The sequence below is a fragment of the Felis catus genome, chromosome C1 (assembly GCF_018350175.1).
Source record: "Felis catus isolate Fca126 chromosome C1, F.catus_Fca126_mat1.0, whole genome shotgun sequence".
Classification (NCBI taxonomy): domain Eukaryota; kingdom Metazoa; phylum Chordata; class Mammalia; order Carnivora; family Felidae; genus Felis; species Felis catus.
This window is the reverse complement of record NC_058375.1, coordinates 11,224,112-11,249,338: the sequence shown is the minus strand read 5'-3', so window position 1 is coordinate 11,249,338 and position 25,227 is coordinate 11,224,112. Positions and strand designations below refer to the sequence as shown.

Below are 25,227 nucleotides of genomic sequence, written 5' to 3'. Positions count from 1 at the left end.
ATACCTTTTGGTTAGGGCTGGCTGCCTGGACTAGGGGCGCGCCCTGGGGGCGGTGCCCGTTGCGGGGTGTGTCTTGGGGGGCGGTGCGGGGCGCGGAGGCGGAGTCGCAAGGCGGAAGTGGTGCTGTGGGTGGCCTGGGGCGGGCCCGGGGGGCTAGGGGCGATGCAGGGGCGGAGCGCGTCGCGGCGGCCGGTGCCGGGGCGGGTCCTGGGCGGCGGGCGGGGCGCGGCGGCCGAGGCCCGGAAGCGGACCGAGGCCGCCCGGGTCCCAGCCGTCGGGCCGCCATGGACGAGGCTGACCGGCAGCTCCTGCGGCGGTGCCGGGTGCGGCTGGTCGGCGAGCTGCAGGTGGCCTCGCTCTGGGACGCTCTGCTGACCCGCCAGCTCTTCACGCCCGCGATGATCGAGGACATCCAGGTGCGCCCCGCTTCCAGCGCCGCCCGCAGACTTCACGTCCCGGCTGGGGTCAGCGAGGCCGCGCCGAGAGGGTTGCTGAAAGCACAGCATGTCTTAAAGGCCGAGCTCCCGCCTTCCCCTCCCCGCCTGTGCCCCCGGTACCCATCCCCTTTGGGGAATCATCATGTGGGAACCCCCTTTTCCCTCACGGCGTTGAGCGCACTAGATCGCCCAAACGAACCGTGCAATACCGAACACCTCTTCCAGGGCTTGCTAGAGCGATTCCACGCCCAGCACCACCAGCGTGCACCGTTGGCTGCTGGAGCCCTGTGCTTCTGGCCGGGATGGAGGCCTGTGTTTCACCTGCTGGCATGAAGGTTCAGGGCGCCCAGCTGGGGTGTCACACTGCCTGGTTCTGTGTCCCTGGCTAAGTCATTGATCCATTGTGAGCCTCAGTTTTCTGGGCTGTGAAATGGGACGACAGTAGTATTGTGAGAGCTACATGAGATAGTGGGTGTGGAACACAATTGCGTCAGGCCCAGAGTGAGGGCTTAGCTGGCTGTGCCCTGTCCTCTTTGGCCAGCCCCTCCTGTGCTGAGTTTATGTTTCCTAAGGGGTTTTAGAGATGGGGGGGGTGCTGATGCAGGTAATGAAGAAAATAATAAAGTGAACATGTGAGGTTCTCTTTAAAAGCAGTTTCATGGCTTTGTGTTATTTGACCCTCGCCACAGGCCTGTGAGGTAAGGAGGTTCCAGGAGGTATTTCCTACCAGGAGGGGCAGTGGGTGTGTGCGGCTTTCTGGGGGCCTCTGGCCAGTGCCCTGTGGGCTGCTTGCAGACTGTCCATTTTCTGCATCATCCAGGAGCTTGGCCTGACCTAGTGAGGAAGTCTTTAATAGGATAAATGTCGTATGAAAAATTAGCAGTGAATATTAGTATTAGAAGAAGTCTCATGAGAATCTGCTGTGTGACCTGAAGAGTGGAAATGGTTTGAGACCATTTCCTTGCCTTCAGATACATTCACAGGGGTTGCAAATTCAGATGCCCACAGAGGCCCAATAGATGGGCACCGCGGTGGGTGGCCCCCCAGCTCCAGCTCAGTCTGGCCATTCCAGAATGCTGGCTCCGTGTTTCCAGATCTCTCACGTTATGTAAAAAGAAGTTGAAAGTCCTGATTTTGATGTCAAATTCCCTGATTCTAGATGTTAGCAACAGATTCAGGTTTCGAAGTACTGTCACATGAACGAGAGGCTGCCATTTGCCACCCCTGGTTTGGCTGAGCCGCATGGATCTGGGTCCTCATCCTGGCTTTGGTACATATTAGTAAGTCGCAGTGCCTTGCTGAGACTCAGTTTCCCTCATCTGTAAAGTGAGGAGAATTGTAATTTAACCCCGTAAGGTTACTGAGGGGGGGACTAGATGAAATGATGCATTTAACACGGGGTCTGTCTTACTGTGAGTGTTCCGGAAATGCTGAAAGGCATGTAGCTGTTTTGTTAGTGAGGATCATCTTTGCAGTGACATTACAGATCCGTGGCGTTCAACTTAGCAGCCATTAGCCACACGAGGCTATTTAAGTGTAAGTCTGAAGTAATTAATGTTAAATAAAATAGAACACTTACAGGGCACCTGGGTGGCTAAGTCAGTTAGGTATCCATCTCCGGCTCAGGTCATGAGCTCGCAGTTCGTGAGTTCGAGCCCCGCTTCGGGCTCTGTGCTGACAACTTGGAGCCTGCTTCAGATTCTGTGTCACCCTCTCTCTCTCTGCCCCTCCCCCACTCACATTCTGTCTCTCTCTCTCAAAAATAAATATTAAAAAACATTAAAAACAATAGCAAATTCAGTTCCCCAGCTGTAGGACCCAAATACTCAGGAGCCACATGGGACTCATGCGTTTGGACAGAGCAGATGAAGGACATTTCTATCATCACAGGAAGTTCCCTTGGACAGTGCTGCTGTAGGATATTTGAGGAGAGGGTGATGTCTTACCCCTGTGAGGAACTTGGCCAGAGTGGGTCTCAAAGGACAGCGAGCTGATGAATAGCTTATTCCTCCTTTTCCCTGTGTTGGTGACCTGCCCCACCATCCCGACACCCGTAAACCTTGACCTTTTCTGCATCGTCACAGTCCACCCAATTGATGCCCAAATCCCGTGCATTCTCCTTCCTTATTAAAAAAAGTTTTTTTTTAATGTTTATTTATTTCTGAGAGAGAGAGAGAGAGAATGCGGGAGGGGCAGAGAGCGAAGGAGACACAGAATCCGAAGCAGGCTCCAGGCTCCGAGCTGTCAGCACAGAGCCCGACTCAGGGCTCGAACCCATGAACTGTGAGATCATGACCTGAGCTGAAGTTGGATGCTTAACCAGTTGAGTCACCCAGGCACCCCCCCCCTCCTTTTTTTAATGTTTATTTTTGAGAGAGAGAGAGCTTGTGGGAACACGAGCATGAGTCGGGGAGGGGCAGAGAGAGAGCGAGACACAGAATCCGAAGCAGGCTCCAGGCTCCGAGCTGTCAGCACAGAGCCCGACACGGGGCTCGAACCCACAGATCGCGAGATCATGACCTGAGCTGAAGTCGGACGCTCAACCGACTGAGCCACCCAGGCGCCCCTCTCCTTCCGTATTTTTCTGGTCTGTCCATTTATTTCTTTCCATTCCTGCTGCACTGTCTTTGCCACCGCCCGACCTGGCCGTGGCTCACCCCCTTCCACCGTCTACCCTGCCTCCAGGATGATTTTTCTCAGAGGCAGCTCTGACTCTGTCACTCGTAAAGGTCCTCAGCGGCTTCTCCCGGCTGTTTCGGCACACCGCACAGAGGCCTCCCCCTCGCTGCTGTTTCCCACTCCAGCTTACGTTTCATTTCTCTGAATTCGCGATTCACTTCCTAACGTTCCCTGGGGTCTCCGTGAAGACATCCCCTCCTGGAGGACTCCCTGGCTTCCCAAGGCTAAGCTGGATGGCCCTGGACCCTCCTGCTGGCACTTCTCTCCTTGGTGTGCCACTGTTGATTTGTCTGTTTGCATTCCGCGCCCAGATGTCTGCTTCTTGAGGACTGAGAATGTTCGCTGCTGTATTTTCACCACTTAGCACAGCGCTGGGCTCATGGGAGATGCCTCCAAAATGCGGAATGAATAGATAAGCAGAGGCTGGCCGGTGGCAAACACTCCGTGTAACTGCAGGCTCAGTTTTTGCCCTCGTGCCTGACTGGTCAGACTTATACCGGATGGGAAGTGTTGGGGGCGGGGGGGGGGGGGACATGGTGAGAGTCCCAGGAAATCGTGTGGCTAATAGTGCCGTGTCTTTTTTTCCAAACAGCATGCTGGCTCAGGGTCTCGGAGCGATCAGGTCAGGCAGCTTGTCATAGATCTAGAGACCCGAGGGAGTCAGGCCCTTCCTTTGTTCATCTCCTGCTTAGAGGACACAGGCCAGGATGCGCTGGCTTCATTGCTGAGAATGGGTCGGCAAGCAGAAAAGCAGAATCCACAGGCCGTCAGACCCCTGGACCTCATGCCTGTGGTGGTTGGACCAATGGGCCTCAAACCAGAGGAGCTCAGAAGGAGGCAGTATCCTTTAAAGCCGACTCCGGAAAAACTCACTCCAGTGGTGTTGGGGCCCGAGGAGCTGTGGCCAGCCAAGCTCCGGCCAGAGGTTCTCAGACCAGAGGTGCCTAGGCCAGTGGACATTGGTTCTGGACCATTCAGTGATATCTGTGAGTACCAAGACAACGGTCGGTATGCAGTTGGAACTATGAGGTTAATGAACTTGTATATCCAGATCTCTCCCCAGGTGTGGGAAGTTCTCAGCCATTGGGTTTTTTTTAATTAAAAAAAAATGGTTTTTGATGTTTATTTGCTTTTGAGGAAGAGAGAGAGACGGAGTGTGAGTGGAGGAGGGGCAGAGAGAGAGAGGGAGACACAGAATCCAAAGCAGGCTCCAGGCTCTGAGCTGTCAGCGCAGAGACCGATGTGGGGCTTGAACTCATGAACTGTGAGATCATGACCTGAGCTGAAGTCGGACGCTTAACCTTAACCAACTGAGCCACCCAGGAGCCCCTCAGCCATTATTTTTTTAAATAAGCCTGCTACCCCTTTCTCCCTCTCTTCCTTCTTCTGGGACTACAATAAAGCATAGATTGTTTCTTTTCATGATAACCCATCATTCATGTAGGCTTTCTTCACTCTTTTTTGTTCTTTTCTCTTTGCTCTCTGAGTGGGTAATTTCAAATGAGTTGTCTTTTACTTCACAGATTCTTTCTTGTGCATGATCCAATCTGATGTTGATGCTGTCTGTTGCATTCCTTTCAATTCATTCAGTGCATCCTTCAGCTCCCGTATTTCGATTTGGTTCTTTTTGTGTGGTTTCTATCTTTTAAACTTCTTGTTTTGGTCATGTATTGTTTTCCCGATTTTGTTACATTGGCTTTCTGTGTACTCTTGTAGCTTACTGAGCTTCCTTGAAACAGTGATTTTGAATTGTCAGGCACATTGCAGATTACTATTTCTTTGGGGTCAGTTACTGGGAAATTACTGTGCTCCTTTGGTGGGGTCCTATTTCCTTGATTTCTCATGTTTCTCATGTTTCTCATGTTGGCTTTGCATTTGAAGGAGGAGTCAACTCCTCCAGTACTTGCTGACCAACCTCTTCAGTGCGTCCGATCTCGGATTTTTTTTTTGCACCAGCTTCTCTGCTGGATTCCCAGAGTTCGACAAAGGTGGTCTCAATTATGGATGATGTCAAAATTGGTGTTCTTTGTTGGGGAAGGCAGTAGAAAACTCTTATTCTGCCATCTTGTTGATGTCCCTCTCTCACTTTGTGGATGGATACTACTGATTTGGGGAATGAATGAATTTTTCAGTCGTGGATGATAGTTATATTTTTGGGGGTGCAGTGAGATTTTGGAAATGAGCAATAGTTTCAGATTTAAGGCTGTGAACTGTAGGATTCTTCAGGAAGATAAAACCATTTCCTTTTTGTTTGGGTATTTAATTGAAGTTTATTTTGAGAGAGAGAGTGCGTGCAGGGAAGGGGCAGAGAGAAAGGGAGAGAGAGAGGATCCCAAGCAGGCTCTGCACTGTCAGCACAGAGCCGGACGTGGGGCTTGAGCTCACAAACTGTGAGATCATGACCCGAGCTGAAACCGAGAGTCGGACGCTTAACTGACTGAGCCACCCAGGTTCCCCTAAAACCATTTCTTTCTTTTTTTTTTTACACACATATTCATTTATTTATTTTTTTCCAGGTAAAGGATTTTTTTTCAATATATGAAATTTATTGTCAAATTGGTTTCCATACAACACCCAGTGCTCATCCCAAAAGGTGCCCTCCTCAATCCTAAAACCGTTTCTAATTAAAAATGGGATGTGCATGCTCTTCTGGCATGGCTTTTTAAACTCATAAGAGGATAGTTCCCCGTAGGGGGTCCAGGCCCTCTGTGAGCAACGAACGGCACCATATTGTTGGATCATGAGAATAGATTCCAGTGCAACTCAACTCAGCATTGCAGCTCTGCGATAACCACCCAGTTCTCTTTGTTTCGGAAAGAAAAGAAGTCCTAACTGCCATAGAGGCTGGGGGTCATTGGGCTTCTTGCTAATTGGAATGAAAACTCCTTTGACACTGAAGGAAACATTGCCACCGCTACTCGTTTAGTCATTCTGCCAATCTTTCCCGAGGACTTTCTGGGTGCTGGGCTCCGTGGATTCCACAGACAGGAAGTGTCCACTCTCCTGGAGCTTCCCTCATGCCTTTCTGGTTTAGAATTTCGTATAGATGGAATCACACCCCGTACGCTCTCCTGGCTTCTTGTCCCTGGCCGAATGTTGCGTGGCTGTCCATGGCAATGCACGTGCCAGCGCCTGCTTTCTTTTCAGTCTGTGGAGTGTTGCCTTGCAGGGCTTTTATCATAAATTGCTTGTCTGTCGACTTGTTGATGAACATTTTGGGTTGTTTCTGATTCTGGGCGTGAAGAATAAGGCTTCAGTGATCCTCCACGGCTGGCTCTTTTTAATGCCCCATTGCACTCCTTTCTCTCGGGCATATACCCGGAAATGGAATTGCTGGTCAGAGGGTAGGTGTGTGTTTAACGTCACTGGAAATTTCTAAGCAGTTCTGCAAGGTGGCTGTGCCCCTAGACTCCCACCAGCAGTGCCGGAGGCTTCCCGAGTTCTTGCCCTTCTGTTTTCAAAGTCCCTTGCCCTGCTCCTGCTGGGCCAGACATTCACGTTTTTCTCTCCTTTTCTCTCTCTCCAGGTGCTCAGGAAATTTCGAAGCGAAATGCTGATTTGGTGAGTCTTTATGTGATTTGGGGCCAGCTCTGTTGGCCTTGGGCTCGTCTGCTCTGCACTTCCCAGGCCCTTCCCTCTGCCGGTGGGTCAGGAGCCCCAGCTGGAGAGAGGGCCCCAGGCCCCCCCGTAGCTCCCTGGGCCCTGGCACAGCTCTTCCCGGAGCAGGCTGTCCAACCCTACCTGCTCTTTGCTCCTCTGTGAAGTCAGGGGGTCAGACCTCACGTGAGGCGGGCCTCACCACTGGCCGTGGGACTGAGTCACTCCCTCTTGTTGACAGCATTTGTTGGTTTGACCCCTGCGTGCCAGTCCTGGGCCCCATGCCGGGATACCTGGGAGCGGACCCCTTGTGTTTCTAGCCCTTGTGGAGCCATCAGCCTAGCAGAGGCTACTTGCACAAAGAAATATCTAAATCTAAATCTAAATCTAAATTTGAGTCTGAGTCTGAGTCTAAGCCTAAGTCTAAATCTAAATCTTAAGTACAGGCTTAAATCTTAAGAACAGGCTGCGATGAGGGAGGATTCCAAGGGAGAAGGGGAGTCTGGCCGGGAAATGGCATCCATACTCCGAGGGTGGATCTGGGCACAAGTCTGCCGACAGAGCGCTACCCCTACCCCCCCATGGTTCTCAGGTGCTCCTCGGACGGGACAATCTGTCCAGTCCTTTGGGGGCGAACGGCTCTGGGGGTTGAGTGCTGCCATGGGAACTGGTCTTCTCTCCCAAGCTGGCTGTTTGCGTGTCGTACCGTTCGTGCTCACGCCCATCTGGTTTGCCGTCCGTTTGCTTCTGCCCTGGAATGCCGGGCGTAGGCCTGCTGCTCCTCGGTCAGAGAGAGGGCAGACCCCACTTTCTGTCCCATGTCTCCAGACCGTCAACCGCATGAGTGCAAACCTGGGGCTCGCCTTCGCTCCTGGGGAGTGCAGCGAGACCCCGGTTGACGTGGGTCCCTGTGCTTGGGCAGGCGTATGTCCTGAACGCGGACCCCTGTGGCCACTGCCTCATCATCAACAACATGAACTTCTGCCTCGAGTCAAGGCTCCAGACCCGTACCGGCTCCAATATCGACTGTGAGAAGTTGCAGCGACGTTTCTCCTTGCTGCATTTCATGGTGGAGGTGAAGCACGACCAGACGGCCAAGGTCCGGTCACTGCCTGTGGTCAGGGATGGGGGGTGGGCTGGGACAAGGGTCCTGGGAGAGACCCGAAAGCAAGCGACTCCCCGACACCCCCCCCCTTAAGACTGTAGCCCCGGGAGAGGCAGCGTGGCTCAGTGGGTACCAGTTTGGGCTGCATGCTCAGAGAGACCTGGGTTGTGGACTCCCGCTCCCTGCCACGTGACTCCGGAGTTTTAGTCTCCTTGTCTAGACAGCAGGCACGGTACTCACCTCCTAGGGGCATCGTGAACAGCACCCAAGCACGGCACCTTGTCCCCAAGAACGGTGGCTACTGTGGCTGTTAGGACTGTCCTTACTGCAGTATTGGCCCTGGGAGCAGGGAAAGTGCTCTGCCCGGGAGGGCCCAGGATGGGGACCTGATCCGTCAATGGCCTGGCTCATCTGTGACCTTGTCTTGTAGCAAATGGTCCAGGTGTTGGTGGAGCTGGCTCAGCGGGACCACGGTGCTCTGGACTGCTGTGTGGTGGTCATCCTCTCTCACGGCTGTCAGGTATGAGCTGCCCAGAGACGCTGCGCTGAGAGGCCATGAAGGAGCCCCGTCCCTTCCTGTGTCCAAGACACCCTGGGCTTTGTGGGCAGAGCCGTGGGGCCCTGTCTATCTCCTGTTGTTTTCCTGGGAGCCATCCGGCCCCCTGAGGAAATGGATGCCCCTCCTGGGAGAAGCCATCTGGGAGAGGCAGGGAGGAGACGAATTCTACTCACAGAGCTCCTAGCCTGGATTTTGTTCAGAGTCGGGCACTGCACACAGGGGCTCGCAGCTCCTGCCTCCGTCTTGCATTGTCCCAGGCCCTTTGCTATGGGCTGGGTGTCAGGACACTGGGACCCCCTCTGGGCATGGCCACTAATGTGCTGGGTCATCGTCGTGGCCCGGCACCTCCCGCTTCCTGGGCCTCAACTTCCTCATCTTTACAGCTGAGCGTTGGCACAGGTCAGAAGCTCCAAGCGGGAGGCCTGTCGTCCCCTGTGGGGGTTTCACAGTGTTTTCCAAACTGGCAACTGTCGCACAAAAATCAGGATTTCCAGCTTCTCTTGAAAAACCACAGTGGTCGGGCCTTACTAGGCCACATCCTCACAGAGCAAAACTCTGGCTTACAGCTGGGCAGGGACTGCCCCTTTTCATTCGTGGTGTGACCCCTGGACCGGCAGCATAGGCCTCACCAGGAAATCATGGGAAATTCAGACTCTCAGGCCTTGCCACAGACCTTTTCGTGGAGAGCCTGTGCTTTGACAAGGTCCCGTCCACATAAAGTTTGAGAAGAACTGGCCTAGAGCAGTAGTTCTCAATGCTTACCTGCATCAGAAGCTCCTGAAAGACCACATTGCTGGTCCCCACCACCAGGGTTCCTGATTTAGATCTAGGGGGGAGCCCAGGAATCAGCAGGTCTTACAAGTTCCCAAGTGATGCTGATGCCTCTGGTCCAGGGACCACACTTTGAGAACCACTGATCTAGAAGAAGCTGGCTGGCACTCTCCCATTAGGCTGTTTTAGCCATGGGAGTCTGAGACCCTTGGAATAGATGCTGACCAGGGCCCTTCCAGAACCAACCTCTGTCTAAATTAGCCTTGTGCCCCTGGTTGGGGCCTTCTAAATGCTTGACCCCCATAAAGCCTCTGGACAGTGGTTGGATTCCTCCTCCAACCTCTTGGTTTTGTAACCAGGATTCTTGGTCTTCTAGGCCAGCCACCGCCAGTTCCCAGGGGCTGTTTATGGCACAGATGGCTGTCCTGTGTCCATCGAGAAAATTGTGAACATCTTCAATGGATCCGGCTGCCCCAGCTTGGGAGGGAAGCCCAAGCTCTTCTTTATCCAGGCCTGTGGTGGGGGTAAGCTGGTCCTCAGTCTCCCTGCAGGTGACTCTAGTGGGGAAGGAGCCGCCCCCCTGCCTCCTCCTCCGTCCAGCCCCTCCTGATGCCCAAGGGGGTGTGTCCAGGCAGTCAGAGGGTCCCAGACATGGTCCCTTTGTCCACACTGCAGTATCTCCCTCTGGTTAGAGTAGGCCCCAGCTGTGTCCAGCCTGTAGAGGTTAGAGCCTCTACCGTGTCACCGTGCGGTAGCCTCAGGGGCTCATTCGGCTCTGGCAGCTTCAACTCCAGAGACTCAGTAGTAACAAAGCAGGGGACAGAGAAAAAAAAAAACCTTTCATTTTCCTTATCATTCTCCCGACCTCCCTCAGCTAGACCCTCTTTCCACTGGCCCAGAGGAAGGGAGGCCGGAGCTAAACCAATTATTAGAATTGCCAAAGGCCCAGGTACTGGAGATGTCAGTAATTTTTAAGGATCGTTTGGATCCTTTGCGATTTTGCCATATGCCCCGACTTTAAACCTAAGTCCGACGTCACCATTACCTGGTTTCCTTATAAAGTGAAAAAAAAAAAAAAAAAAAAAGGAAGGAAGAGAGAACATTGTGTGTCCTGAATGGTGGGACATGATGGCAGAGGTGGGGGACCCTGGGCATCCTGTCCCAGGCGTTCCCTTGGCCCAGGGCTCTTCAAGGGCAAGGATGTCTGAAAGGCATGCCAGTTCCTTGTCCCCCAGCCCCCTCTGCGTTGTTGTACCACGGAGCTATCCAGCCGGCCCAAAGGGGGCGCCATTTGCACCAGCGACCTGTACCCGTAGCATAATCTTCTGAACGCGTCCATCTGTCCCATACTGTTCCACGTTGGCAGGGGTGGTGTGAGGGGATGTGGCTCGTCTAGGTGAGCAGGCTCTCGTCACGTGATTCATCTGATACGTGTGTACTGAGTATCTGCTGTATACACCAGGCTGTGTGTTAGGTGTTCGAGATACAAGCTACACAGGGTCTCTGTCCCCTGGAATTTATAACGTGACTGGAACTGTATCAAGTCACTGTCGTGACCCATGCCCGTAACTCGGCCATGGGTGACTGAGAACCCCAGGTTCGATCTTGGTGGCTACTTCGTTCCCGCACAAACACAGGCCAGCTAATCTCTAGAAGTCTTGGCAAGTAGGAATAATAACAGGACCCACGTCCTAGCGTCCCCGTGAAATATTTAGCGCACGAGTTGGTGCGTGTGCAGCACTGAACGCAGTGCCTGGCTCATTTGCATCACTGGAAACCTGGACTCTCCCCCTCCCCTAACCCCAGAGCACCCCGTGTCACCTAAGAGCCCCCTGAGCCCAGCACGGTTACCTGAGAGTTCCGGTAATGGGCAGGTGGAAAGGCTGCCGCTCTCGGAGTTGTAGAAATCCTAGCTTGTCTTTGCTTTACGACCCAGGATGTGTCACCAAGTGATGTTGTTAACTCTGAAGCGAGTGGTCCTTTCCTGTGTGAATTGAATAAAAGATGAAACAGGCAAGGGGACTGTGGACGAAGGGCGAGCTGGGACACCTGCTTTCTGGAAAGTCACGCTTAGCTGGTCCTCCGGCTCAGTGCCCCCTCATCGCCCATTCTCGGCAGCACGGAGGGTCTTTCCTGTGTCACTCTCTGGACTCCTCAGCAGGCCCACAAGGTCCGCGGGGATCTGGCCCGGGCCACTTTGCATCCCCCAGCCCGGCACGCCGTGTCCCGCCCCAGCGCCGTTCAGCCCTCCCAGGCTCTGGCTTGCTCCTCAGCCCTCCCTGTGCCATCCCTCTGCCTGCCCTCCTGGCCTACTCTTTAAAAAAAAAAAAATTTTTTTTTTTTTTAATGTTTGTTTATTTTTGAGAGAGACAGAGCGCGAGCGGGGGTGGGGCAGGGAGAGAGGGAGACACAGCATCCGAAGCCGGCTCCAGGCTCCGAGCTGTCAGCACAGAGCCCGAGGCCGGGCTCGAACTCACGAACTGAGAGATCATGACCTGAGCTGAAGTCGGTCGCTTATGAGTCACCCAGGTGCCCCTTTTTTTTTTTTTTTTTTAAGGATTTTACTTTTAAATAATCTCTGTGCCCAACGTGGGGCTCGAACTCAGAACCCTGAGATCAAGAGGCCTGTGCTCCACCAACTGAGCTGGCCAGGCACCCCTCCTGGCCTACTCTTAATCATCCATTCTTCTAGTTACAGGTTATTGTCTCTGTGTCCTGGAAGTCTTCCCTATACACCCCCTCCCTTGCCCAGAGTCAGGGTTAGTCTTTGTGCTCACACAGTCCCTGTCCTTCCCTTGTCACAGCGCTTTCTCCTTGTATTGAGATTCCCTCATCGCCTGGTCGGCTCTTCGAGGCCAAGGCCAGCCCCTCTGGTCCCCCCAGACCTGCCAGAAAGCTCACAGGATGGTTGCATCTTATGTGCCTCCTAATTATTCGATTTGAAACAGAACCATATAAAAATCACATAAGCAAAATTTTAAGTAATGTAGACTCCCTCCACCACAAAACCCCCACCTTAGTGGGAGGAGCAAGATTTCAAAGCTGCAATGCAGTGATCACGATCCTGCCTTTGGAATTCTGGGCCCTGCTCAGCCCCCCGGCCCGCTATTGACCTTGTGTGTAACGCTGTGGCCACACGGGGGCGGCACGGTGCTGAGAACAGAAATGCTGCCGGGTCTGCAGTCTGCACCCGTGTCCTGCAGGGTGGCCTCTGTGTTTACGGCCATCTGAGCGTCTGCCCTGGGTTTCGGTGACTCTTGTGTTGCTTTGGTAAAATCCACTGTCGTTACAACTTAAAACAGTTTTCAAATCCTTTGACGTATCGTGCCCCCCACCGGTAAGAGGTAGGGGTGCGTACCCTGGAGCAGAGATCCCTGCCTCCAAGTGAGTAGCGCGGGTGTGGAATGTCAGTGAGTAGATAGCGCGATTCGGCATCTAGCGTGATGCGCTTGGCCGAAGCTGAGCGGCCTCTGTTAGCCCGAGCTGTTCATTTTGGGGCAACCCCTCTTTAGACTTCTAGAAATCACTCCGAGAAGACAGAAGGAGGAACAGCGTGTTGCCGTGGTGGTTGTGGGTTTTAGATGCTGATAAATCCTGCTGTGTGTTCATTCTTCTGGGGAAGTCAGTCTGCCTTACGGAGGGGTTTGAATTTGCGAGTCTGTCTGAGAACAAACCGTGTGTAAGACAGATAGCCCCGGGGGCGAGGCTTTCGCATCAGGTTTGTCTGTCGCATGAGGAGGACGCGGGAATGGAGATTCCTGTCTCTCCCAGATTCCCCTTTCGGATCCCACCGTGTCTTCTCCGGCTTCCCCAGGTCGTCCCTCTGCCCACCTCTGCCTGCTTAAGCCATTCCTGTGGCTTCCCCCACAGCAGTGCCCCAACCTTTCCTGCCACCCACATCTCAACGTCCCTGCCCCTGTTCCACTGCAAATCATTTCCAGACACCCGGGCAGAATCCCAGCCCCTGAAGGTTAGCTGTGAGAACAAAAAGAGATTACCAAGTTCCCGAGTCAGGTGTATGGAGTGAGAGGCCCATAGATGTTGGGGCTGTCATTATGGGTTTGCCAGAACCATCCTTGCCCTGTCTCTGCCCCCTGCCGAGGGAGCCGACTGAGCCAGCCGGGTGCCCCTACAAAGCCTTCTTTAAAATCACGGTTTGTGGGGCGCCTAGGTGGCTTAGTTGGTTAAGCGTCCGACTCTTGATTTGGGCTCAGGTCGTGATCTCGCGGTTCATGAGTTCGAACCCCGTGCTTGGGATTCTCTGTCTCCCTTTCTCTCTGCCTCTTTCTCTCTCTCTCAAAAATAAATAAACGTTTTTTAAAAATTAAAAAAATAAAATCATGGTTTGTGACACACATAGTAGATACACACACACACACACACACACACACACGCACAGACTACCCCTGGGGTACAGAGCACCCACACAGAAACCGAAGAAGACACAAAAGAAGAAGACGGGGTCCTGCTTTCTGGGGAGCTGAATGCCCAAACAGAAACATCTATGCCCTCAATTTACATGGAGTCTTAGGTTTAAAAAACTGACATCGAACTCGTCTCTTGGCTTTTTGGGGGTGGACAGGGATAGAGTTGAGGAAACAGTCCGTCATACGACAGTGTTCCCTCCCTTTCAGACAACCGAGCGGAGAAAAATTGCCATTCTTGGCTTCTGTCTTCGAATGCCAAGTAAGGTGGATGTTGTGAGCAATTCGACCTTATGCAATCTTGCCTCGGCTGCTGGCAAGCACAAAGCCAAACGCACGGGCCGCCTCTAGCAAACACGCGGGACCTTACAACATGCGTTTCTAGATCCCGAATGTACCCTTCTTCTGCCCTTGAAGTTTTACTTCTTCTCCATTTTATTCTACTCTTATCATTTGTGCCTGCTAAGCTATCTTCTTTTAGGGAATCAAAGAAGGCATCAAATCATAGGTCATGAGATTTTGGCCATGTTTATACCTTCTGACCCAGTAATTCCCTAAGGAAATAATTCAAGTGAAGTCAAAACACTCTATGTAAAACAGGGTGCCTGGGTGGCTCAGTTGGTTAAGCATCCAACTTTGGTTCAGGTCATGATCTCGCGGTCCGTGGGTTCGAGTCCCACATTGGGCTCTGTGCTGACAGCTCAGAGCCTGGAGCTTGCTTCAGATGCTGTGTCTCCCTCTCTCTGCCCCTCCCCTGCTTGCACTCTTCTCTCTCTCTCTCTCTCTCTCTCTCTCAAAAATAAACGTTAAAATAATAATAATAATAAAAATCCTCTATGTAAAGACACCTGTGGCCACATGAGCCAAAAACTGGATATCATCTAAATAGCCAACATTAGGGAAATGGATTAGTGAGGGCATATCACTAAAACAGACCATTGTAAAGCCATTTGAACTAGCTGTGATGGGGACTGTGGCGATGTGAAGAAATGCTCCCGGGACAATGTGCCCATGGGCCACAACCCAAAGGTTAAGAGGCAGAAATGGGGGTAGCTGTGTCAGGCTTGCAAGATCCTGGATGATTTCCTTAGCCGTATTTTCTGTCTTTTCCATCCTTTTAAAATCCTAATCCCCCCCCCCCCCCCCCACAGCAGCAGACCTGGAAACCAGGGGTCAGGGCAGGACTCGGGCCACACACAGCTCCCATCACAGAGCCATCGGGATGGCGACATGGCAGGAGGTTCTCCGGGGACAAGCTCCCCGGAGGGAGACCTCACTGCAGGGTGCAGTGTGCTACTCCAGACAGAAAGCAGCTAAAAGGAGCCTCTGTAAAAGCAGAGGGCAGAGTGGCCCAGAGGGTTCCTTAGGGAAGGGTTTCTGGAGCCCTTCCGGGGGCTCAGGCACCCCCCCCTTTCAAGGCTGAATAAAGTGAATTGTTTTTTTCATGACGTGAGGTTGACCGCTGTAGCCATTTTCAAGTGCATACAATTCAGCGGCTGGGAGTACGTTCACAAGTGTGCAACCATCACCATTCCCTGGTTCCAGAACTTTCTCATCGCCCCAGACTGAAACCTCACACCCCTCAGGGCTCACTCCCCCTTCCTGCCTCCTCTCAATCCCGGGCAACCGCTCACCTGCTTTCTTCTCCATGGATTTGCCCCTTCTGGGTCTTTCACATGAACGGAGCCAGATACGTGGCTTCTCGCGTCTGGTTCTTTCGCTCCGCGTGTTTTTCGTGTCTACCCACATGGCCCTAGGTATCAGCACTTTATCCCTCTTTAAGCCTGGGTGAAATTCCACTGGCTGTCTGTGCCACCTTCTGTGTATCCGTTCGTCTGTCAGCGGACACTTGGGGCGTCCCCACCTGTTGCCTGTTGTGAATGATGCTGCTGTGAACTTCGCTGTGCCAGGATTTGTTTGAACTTCTGTTTTTAGTTCTCTTGGGTGTGTACCTCCTCAGTTGCTTTTACAGCTTTTGTTTTTAGTAGTTACTTATTTTTGAGAGACAGAGAGTCAGGGAGTGAGTGGGAGAGGGGCAGAAAGAGGGAGACACAATCTGAAGCGGGCTCCAGGCTCCAAGCTGTCAGCGCAGAGCCCGACACGGGGCTCGAACCCACAAACCGTGAGATCGTGACCTGAGCCGCAGTCGGACACAACTGACCGAGCCACCCAGGCGCCCCTTGTTTTCACAGCTTCAGAAAAGAAATCTCTGCACCCCCGTCCCAATTTCTACCTAATGGGTGTGCAAAACCTTTGTCACAGTAAAAAGTAAAGCTTTGGTTTCTGTTTCTCGCTCAGCGCTGGAACCCTGGCTCCGGAGGGAATCAGGCAGCCTCGGGCTGGGGCGGGCCGGGTGTCGCCAAGAAGCAAGGAGCAGGGGCTCTGGTCGGTGTTTCAGTGACGAGTGCTGTCCGTTTTTGCTTCCTGCAGAGCGGAAAGACCATGGGGTTGAGGTGGCCTCCACGTCCCCTGAAGACAGGACCCCTGGCAGTGACCCCGAGCCAGACGCTGTCCCGTTCCAGGAAGGCCCAGGCACCTTTGACCAGCCAGACGCCGTGTCTAGTTTGCCCACACCCAGTGACATCTTTGTGTCCTACTCCACCTTCCCAGGTGAGCACATCAGGTGTCCTCCCAGCCGGCGGGTCCCCCTGTCAGCCCTAGAAGCAGCGGTGTTGTTAAGGAGCGACCTGGGGGTGTCTTGGCCCTGAGTCTTGCCATCTGCGGGACCCCGAGCAAGTCACTTCGCCTCCCTGAGCCTCAGCTAGGATACAGAATTCAAGGAGGCCTGTGCTCTTGGGTTTGTGTGCCTCACTTGCCTCACCCGTGTCCCGGCCCCGCCTCAGTATTCTCATCTTTAAAATGGGAAGAGCATTCGTACGTCAGGGGTCGTCGCGGGGATTAGCAAGGTGGCTAGCACATCCCCGAGCACAGTGCCTGGCACGTAGCAGGCGTGACGGGCATTAGTGTCCTTCCTTTCTTAGCCCTTGGGTGAGTCACTTGACTTCTCGGAGCCTTGGTTCCCTTGCTGGGAAGGCGGGAACCAGAACCAAAGTCCCAAGGCGGTGGTGGCCTCACGACCACGCAAGAAGGTCGTGAACAGGACGGGGCGCAGAGATGTGTGGATGTGTGAATGGGTCCAAGTCCACAGGTGGCCCCAGTCAGGGTGTGGGGGGCTCTTAGCGGCTCTCCGATAAAGTTCCGCCTCTCTGCTTCTGAAGGTTTTGTTTCCTGGAGGGACACCAAGAGCGGCTCCTGGTATGTGGAGACCTTGGATGGTGTTTTCGAGCAGTGGGCTCGCTCTGAGGACCTGCAGACCCTCCTGCTCAGGGTGAGCGTTGCCGTCCTCTGGGAGAGAGAGGGGAGGCTTCTGGGAGGGGCAGCGTGTCCTCCTCAGGTGGTGCGGGCAGGGCCCCAGGCCCAAACCAGAGGTTGGCTTGCTGTGAGGGCTGGTGTTGCCGTTACTGTAACGGTGACAGTGACACTTGCCCATTACTCGGAGGGCTGCCTTCCCTGGATCCTCTGAGGTCCCAGGCTGATACTGGGACCCCCGCTGGCAGAGGCAGCCCTCCGTGCCAAGGCAGCTCAGTGGCCGGAGCTGAGTGGTGTTCCTGAGTGCGGGTCGTGAGGCATGCCCCCTGTGTAGTCTTCTCGTCTTTTACATTTCTTTAAACATATTTTCATTTTTGAGAGTGAGAGAGACAGAGCATGAGCGGGGGAGGGGCATGGAGAGAGGGGGACCCAGAATCCGAAGCAGGCTCCAGGCTCCGAGCTGTCAGCGCAGAGCCCGACGCGGGGCTCGAACTCACAAACTCCAAGATCACGACCTGAGCCGAAGTCAGATGCTTAACCGACTGAGCCACCCAGGCGCCCCTTTGTCTTTTAGTCTTGACCCTCAAGTATTTCCCCTTGTCTTGGGGGTCCCCCGGGGGAGAGCGGGAAGGATGGTCTGATAGGGCCCCAGACTCACTCAGTGAAATCCCGCTCAGAGCACACATGGGCCTCTCCTGCTTGCTCAGGTGTTCTGTGTCATGAGAAGGATCTAGAAGGTCTGGGACCCCGCCTTCCTCCTGGGGAGGCTCTGGCTGTGTGCTTTGCTGAGCAGAGCAGCGGAGAAAGAAAAAGCAAGTACAGGGTCACCACCTGGTACAACTCCAGGGGGCGCCATGACTCTGGGCAGGTGACCTTGGGAGCAGCAGGGGGGCCTTGCCGGTTGGGGGTGGGAGTCCATCAGGGCCAAGCAGTGCACTTGACTCCTGGGCCTCATCTCTTCTCTCAACTTTTCTTTAAGGAAACCTTTCAATTTGATTTGAGCCTTGTGAAGTTTTGAATTTTCTCATTTCTCATTTTGAGTTTTGTAAACTCATAGTGGAGGTGCTTTTCTCTGTTAAACACTCTCCCTCCCAGCTCAAGGAGGCTGCAGGTAGAGCTGTTTATTTTCGTTTTTTAAAAATGTTTATTTATTTTTGAGAGAGAGAACAGGAGAGAGAGTGCAAGCAGGGGAGGGGCAGAGAGAGAGGGGGACAGAGGAGCTGAAGCAAGTTCTGCACTGACAGAAGACAGCCTGACGCGGGGCTGGAACTCAGGAACCGTGAGATCATGAGCCAAAATTGGACGCTCAACCAACTGAGCCACCCAGGCGCCCCTAGAGCTGGTTTTTAAAGTAGGTTTTAGGGTTTTATTTACATATTTTTGTATGTATGTATTTATCGAAGTGTAGTTGACATATGTCGTCATGTTACATTAGTTTCGGGTAGCGATTTGACAATTCTGTACATTGTGCTATGCTCACTACAATAAGTCTAGTTGCCATCTGTCGCCATACAAAGTTATTACGATAGTCTAGACTATATTCCCTCCCTATGCTGCACTTTTCATCGCCCTGACGTATTTCGTAACTGGAAGTTTATTCCCCTTACTCCCCTTCACCTATTTCGCCCATCCCCCACCCCTGTCCCCTGCAGCATTATTTACAACAGCCAAGATACAGAAGCAACCTAAGTGTTCACTGATAGATGTATGGATAAAGGAGATGTGATGTCTATATACGGTGGAATATTCCTCGGCTGTAAACAAGAATGGGATCTTGCCATTTGCGACAACATGGACGCAGCCAGAGAGTATTATGCAAAGTGAAATAAGTCAGACAGAGAAAGACAAATACCGTATGCTTTCACTCGTGTGTGGAATCTAAAAAAAACAAAACAAACGAACAAACAGAAACAAGACTCCTAAACACGGAGGGCAAGCCAGAGCTGTTACAGGGCTGGCTCAGTGGACATCCCCCTTCCTCCTTCTCTGGAACCCTTCCTTCCATCGAGAGAGCTCACGGACTCCCCTGTGCTCCTGTTTTCACAGGTCGCTAATGCTGTTTCGCAGAAAGGGATTTACAAGCAGATTCCTGGTTGTTTCAATTTCCTCCGGAAAAAACTTTACTTTAAAATGTAATGAGGCCAGGGCCCCTGCACCCTTTACCCCAAAACCTTCCTGCTCCAGGCCCAGCGGCAGTGGAGGTCAGGTCTTTGCTACAACGACAGCTGTCACTCTTCGAAGGGGTTTGTGGCCTGTAGTGGGTCTGCTCTGTCCCCACCAGGGGCAGACAGGCTCTTAGCAGCTTCCAAATTGGAGACGGATGACTGGCGACACAGGAAGCGGAGCAGAAGAAAATCAAGGACACCCAGGACTCTTACCGGTGGCCTGTTCTCCGGCTAGTGGCTGTGGCCTATGACCCCTGTGTTTTCTGTAGAGTAAGGCTTTTTAACCTCAGTCTGATTGACATTTGGGGCCAGATGTTGGGGGGGGGGGGCGCGTCCCGTGCATGGTGGGACGTTTAGCAGCATCCCTGGCCTCTACCCTCTAGGTGCCAGGAGCCCCTCCCCCTGCGTCGTGACAACCCAAAATGTCTCCAGACATTGCCACATGTCCCCTGGTGGGACACCCCTTGAGAACCACTGATCTACAAGAAACTTTGGTTACAAACAAACCATCTCTCTTAGATCAGCAAGTTTGGGGCTACTGGTCTGAAAAGCCGGAGTCTGCAAATCCTAAATGAGGTTTTAAAAATGATCAATTTTTCTTATATTCTAGTGTTAAAAAAATCTTAGGGGCATATGGACACTTTTCCCCCCTTGTTTCCCCCCTCATTTTGCTCCAACTCTTTGTTTTTCCTTATAAAGGGGATTTTTGCTTTTCTGGGAACATTTCCCCGTCTCTTACTTCATGTGAACCCCACCCCATCCCAGGGAAGGATGACAGGTCTGGGAGCCGTGTCCTCAGGGAAGTTAGGTCACTGAGCCAAGGGGAGCGTAGATACGACCCCACCCCTGAGGTCTTGTATGCGATCCTGACCCTGGCCAATTTGGAGCTTTTAGGGCCTTGGACTTGAGGATTGTTTGCCAAGACTCACCAAGATGTGATTCACGCAGTTGTCTCTTGGTTATTATTCCCCCCCCCCCCCCGCCTGTGACCTTTCCAAGTGTGAAATAGTCCCGGGGGCTTCTGGCGGTTAGTTATCTGTGGTCACCTGCGGGATGGTACAAGGAAACAATCCAATTAACCCGACAGAGCCAAGCAGCGCTTGGCCCTCTGCCTGCTCCCTGCTTCCAGGCTCTGTACTCGCCCCTCATGCGAATCAGGTGGTCCTTGCCCGAGGCGCCCGCCCGAATCGTGTTCAGGACGAAAAGATGTTATCACAGCTTTTCACTGACCTGGCGGAGACTTCCTATAAAGGGGTGGGGTGGGGGGGTCTTAGCCCGGAGTTCTGTTTGGATTTCGGAGCAGCGGGCCTGTGAACTCCTGAAAATCACACGCCGAATGTGTAGAGGGACAGGTGCTGAGATTTCATTTGTCTCTCAAAGGGATTGAGAGCCTCAAAAGTTTAACAACTAGCGCTGTTTGCAAGGCCACCCCCATGGCGTGTTTTCAGAGGCTGGGTAGCAGTGTCATGAAACATTTTACTGCCCCAACTGCATCGTCCAGTGACGCTGCTGGGGCCAGCTCTCCAGCACAGATACGCCGACCAGTGTGCAAGAATGTGTGTCCCAGGATGTTCGCTGCAGCAGTGGGAGAGAGAATAATTCATAATATGGAATATTATTTAGCTGTCCAAAAGAATGGCCCGGATGTATGTACTGACACGTAAAATGTGACACAGTGCCGAGTGAAAAACACCCAGTTGCAGAGCAGTAGGAAGCATACAATGCTATTTTTGGTTAGAAAGCTATGGTATATGAATGTACCCATATGGACGTGTGATGTATGCACATAAATAAAGTCCAGAAGGCCATCCACCGTGCTGTTAACCATGATCGCCTCTGCAAGGTGGAACCGGAGAAGTAAAATGAGGGAGACTTTGCTTTTTGACTCGATACGCTCCCAGATTCTTCTCATATTTTTACAAGGAGTACACGTATTGCCTTCTAAACTAAAAACCGTGGATACGAAGACGCACGTGTTGTCGCCGTTCAGCGAACATTTGTTGAGAGGACGAATGCCCTTGGCCACCTGTCTCCTGCCACCTCCCTGCTCGCGCTTTTCGTTGGCAGCCTCCTGACTTCGGCTCGTCACCTGTCTGGGTTTGCGTGGGCAGGTGTCCCCAAGCGCGGTGTGGGGCTCCAAGCCGCACATGCACGGCCCCCCTCCCCCCCGGGGCTGGGACCACTGCGAGGCTGCCCCTGCCTTTCTGCAGCTGCTGGGGGGGCCCCTACCCGGGGACAGCTGGCTGCTGGGCTCTGCCAGTCCTGGAGCCCGTTAGCATATGTGCCTGTCCTGGCTGCTGTCCCACAAGCCCAGGGCCTCTGCCCAGCTGCCTCACGAGGCTGGCCTTCACCGTTGATCCCCTCCGACATCTGGCCACGCTTTCGGCCGTGGCCTGCTCTGTTGTGCCTGTGTCTGCGCCTGGGAACAGCCAATGCTGGGGCAAAAAGGACAATTGTCCCCGGCAGTTGGGTCCCCGAGGTGCTGCCTGGACCATCTGCACAGTGATGATGACTCGTACAGCAGCCGGGGCTGGAAAGGGTCCTAGGATCTGGCTGGGCAAAGGCCCTGAGCAACCTTGCAGCCAGCCAGCCTGGGGCCAGGCTCCTTTGAAATGCTGGTGGCTCCTCAGAACCTCAACTCCAGTTCTCCTCTGCCCAGACGGAATCGTGGCCTTTCCCCAGGGCAGCAAACAGTAAACTGTGGATTAATGGGCACTCGCTTCTCGATTTTACACAGTTCTCCAGCAAACTTTTCTGGAATCTCCGGTGCCTGTGACCACCCGATGGCGAAGAGAGGCAGGGGGACAGACAAATGAACAAGGGGCCGGCGCGTATTAATGAGACGTGGAGGCAGCCACCTGCTTATTTTCACGGTGCCCGTCTGACAGTGTAGTTTTCCTCCCGTGACCACATGCTCATGGCTGTGGTTTCATACTTGATTTAAAATTTTTAATGTTTATTATTGAAAGAGAGAGTCAGAGCATGAGCAGGAGAGGGGCAGAGGGAGAGGGAGACACAGAATCCGAAGCGGGCTCCAGGCTCCGAGCTGTCAGCACAGGGCCCGACGCGGGGCTCGAACCCACAAACTGCGAGATCATGACCTGAGCTGAAGTCGGACGCTCAACCGACGGAGCCACCCAGGCGCCCCCATACTTGATTTTGAAACGAGACTGTTGGTTTGACTCAAACAGTTCTCTGCAGATTACATTTAAAATAATGAAATCACATGCCCACTTTCTCTTGTTTTGGGGCTCTGTGGCAAACCACACGCAACCCCACTTGTTCTGGCTCCTGGTCTGGTTCAAGTCCATTTTACAGAAGAGTAAGTTGAGGCAGTGGCAATGCCAGGAGGTGGGTAAAAAACACCTGCGATCAGCATAGAGTCCTCCTGTTTCCTCCCAGCATCCATCACTAGACACCATGCCTCCTCCTCCCTCCCCCCGGGCCCCCCAGGCCCCTCCTCCCTCTCCTAGGCGCCCCCAGGCCCCTCCTTCCTCCCCCAAGCCCCCCCAGGTCCCTCTTCCCTCCCCCAAACCCCTCCAAGCCCCTCCTCCCTCCCCAGACCCCTCCAAGCTCCTTCTCCCTCCCTGGGCCCCCCTAGGTCCCTCCTCCCTCCCCTAGACCCCTCCAAGCCCCTCCTCCCTCCCCAGACCCCTCCAAGCTCCTTTTCCCTCCCTGGGCCCCCCCAGGTCCCTCCTCCCTCCCCCAGGCCCCCCCCAGGTCCCTCTTCCCTCCCCTAGACCCCTTCAAGCTCCTCCTCCCTCCCCCAGGGCCCCCCAGGCCCATCCTCCCTCCCCCAGGCCCCTCCAGGTCCTTCTTCCCTCCCCTAAACCCCTTCAAGCCCCTCCTCCCTCTCCCAGGCCCCTCCTTCCTCCCCCAGGCCCCCCCAGGTCCCTCCTCCCTCCCCCAGGCCCCCTCAGGTCCTTCTTCCCTCCCCTAGACCCCTCCAAGCTCCTCCTCCCTCCCCCAGGCCCCTCCTTCCTCCCCCAGGCCCCCCCAGGTCCCTCTTCCCTCCCCCAAACCCCTTCAAGCCCCTCCTCCCTCCCCCAGGTCCCTCTTCCCTCCCCTAGACCCCTTCAAGCTCCTCCTCCCTCCCCCAGGCCCCCCCAGGCCCCCCCAGGTCCCTCTTCCAAGCGTGCCTCTCTTGTGATGTCTCCCTTTTAGGGTTGCTTACACCTGTTGCTGATTGTATCCATGGGTTTGCCCCAGATCGGTGCCAGGTGGCCAGGTGTTTTTTTTTTACATAATTTTTATGGTTTTTATTATAAACAAATGTGGGCCATTGTTTAAAAAATAGGAATTGAGCTGGTGTGGAAGCTTATGAGGTACTGGGTTTGAGCTCACCAGGAGGAAGCTCTCAGGACACATTCACACTAACAGAGGGACCCACTCAGTCCTGTTTGCCTGGACTATCCCAGTCTAAAGAGGAAATCCTGAACTCTCTCAGTCCAGGGCAAGCTGCAGGACAAGGGGGGGGGGGACCCTTTAGAGGGACTGATTTCCAATCATCAAGGCTGTGGAGGTCTCAAATGATCAGGTTTGGGGCTTTACAGATAAATCTATTTATAGCATTGGATGGTAGGGCCTACATACAGCAAAAAGCAAAAGTGAGATAAAATACTTAATCCTAAGGAACCTGCCCTTGCAGTCTCCGCAGCACAGGGCCCGACAAGGGGCTCGATCTCATGACCCGTGAGATCACGCTCCGAGCTGAAACCAGGAGTTAGACCCCTAACTCACTGAGCCACCCAGGTGCCCCTAATGAACCTACTCTGTTTTTTTTTTCCTAATGTTCATTTATTTTGGGGAGCGAGTGAGGGAGCGAGCGGCAGAGAGAGAGGGAAACACAGAATCCGAAGCAGACTCCAGGCTCTGAGCTGTCCGCATAGAGCCTGACGTGGGGCTCGAACCTGTGAACTGTGAGATCATGATCTGAGCTGAAGTCGGATCTTAACCAACTGAGCCACCCAGGCACCCCCTGACTGTTGGACTTTATGTCAAAAGGAGACTCACACTCAGGTGTCCCACGAGACAGGAAAGTTTTGAGGTTGGGAGTGGAGCATCTCATGAGAACCCGGGGGACCTTTGCGGAATCCCAGAAGCCTGAGGTTACAGCGTGAATGCTGTTTTGGACTCTGACCTTGGGCCATCCAAAGGGCCTTCTTTGCCCGATGCCACGTGGTCCTTCTAACCCTCATTCCATCTTAGTGGCAATGCCGACCACAAACACAGCAGCGACTGTGTGCCTGGCGTTGGTCTAAGTGCTTCCCATGGATTATCTCCTTCCCTTCTCTTACCCTGTGATGCAGGTGCTTTCATAATCCCCATTTTACAGATGAGGAAACTGCAGTGTGGAGAGAGGCTAAGTAACGTGCCCACGGTCACACAGCTAGAAGGTGGACGAGCTGGGCTTTGAACCCAGGCAGAAGTCTGCCTTCTTATCGGTCCATGCAGTCCTGCCTCCCCAAGGCGGCCGCCCTTTCTTCCAGACACCCTGGGGTGGTGAATGTGGGGAGAGCCCCTGCCTGGACAGGGGTGACCTGGCCTCCTCTCCCCCCCGAGCCCCGGGCCTCCGGTGCCCACTTACCCTGCAGCCTTCTCCGGTCCGTGATGTGGCAGGCATAGTTGTTGGGTAGGACCACTGGGTCTTGGTCAGCGCTGGCCAGTCTGAGCAGGGCAATGTCGCTCCTGGGTCGGTGAAGAGGCGGAGCACAGAGAGAGAGTTGACTGTTCCCTCCCTGGTTTCATTTCTGATCTAGCCCCAGCTGGCACCACGGAACCCCCTTCCTTGGCCGGGTCGATTGTGAATCTTCCTTCTGGGGGGGCTACCAGGGACTGGATCAAACCCCGAGATTCCGTTTAAGTCCCCGGTGGAGCTGGGAGCCCCAGATTCCTCCGAGCCCTTTCTTGGGACTTCTCAGAAGAGAAAGGGCGAATAGGTTTTGTCTTGCAATGTGGGCCCGGATGGATTAGTCAGGGCTGCCCGGCCGGCTGTGTTAATAAGGGTTCTGAAGCTCGGTCCAAACTTGGGGATGGCTGCCCTGGCCATGAACTTTCTGCATTCGGTTTGGGAAAACAGCAGGAAGTGCTCAGATCAAAAACCCATCGGCTTCTACTCTTGACTCTCCCTCCCACCTTGAGATGTGCTGCCATCCACCCCGCTGTGTCACTCTCTTGCCCG

At 53.7% G+C, this 25,227-nt stretch overlaps 2 protein-coding genes across 9 annotated transcripts in view; one reads left to right on the top strand and one right to left on the bottom strand.

Annotated features, from left to right (window-relative positions):
• Positions 1-102, bottom strand: part of DNAJC16 (DnaJ heat shock protein family (Hsp40) member C16) — a 42,660-nt gene extending 42,558 nt beyond the window's left edge. For 2 of the 4 annotated variants that reach the window (XM_045035125.1, XM_045035128.1), the window contains exon 1: positions 5-100. The gene's annotated coding sequence lies outside the window, so the exon portion shown is untranslated. Of the gene's footprint in view, positions 1-4 lie in introns of all 4 variants that reach the window. The other 2 variants (XM_045035127.1, XM_045035126.1) reach the window with 2 other exon arrangements.
• Positions 103-164: 62 nt separating this feature from the next.
• Positions 165-25,227, top strand: part of CASP9 (caspase 9) — a 36,808-nt gene continuing 11,745 nt past the window's right edge. Inside the window, exons 1-9 of one of the 5 annotated variants that reach the window (XM_019836231.3) lie at positions 165-416; positions 3,709-4,102; positions 6,643-6,677; positions 7,636-7,812; positions 8,249-8,338; positions 9,525-9,672; positions 16,003-16,182; positions 16,791-16,900; positions 18,534-18,921. In XM_019836231.3, coding sequence (XP_019691790.1) covers positions 285-416; positions 3,709-4,102; positions 6,643-6,677; positions 7,636-7,812; positions 8,249-8,338; positions 9,525-9,672; positions 16,003-16,182; positions 16,791-16,900; positions 18,534-18,581 — 1,314 coding nt within the window. In that variant the 5' untranslated portion in view covers positions 165-284 and the 3' untranslated portion in view covers positions 18,582-18,921. The other 4 variants (XM_011284592.4, XM_045035132.1, XM_019836232.3 and 1 more) reach the window with 4 other exon arrangements.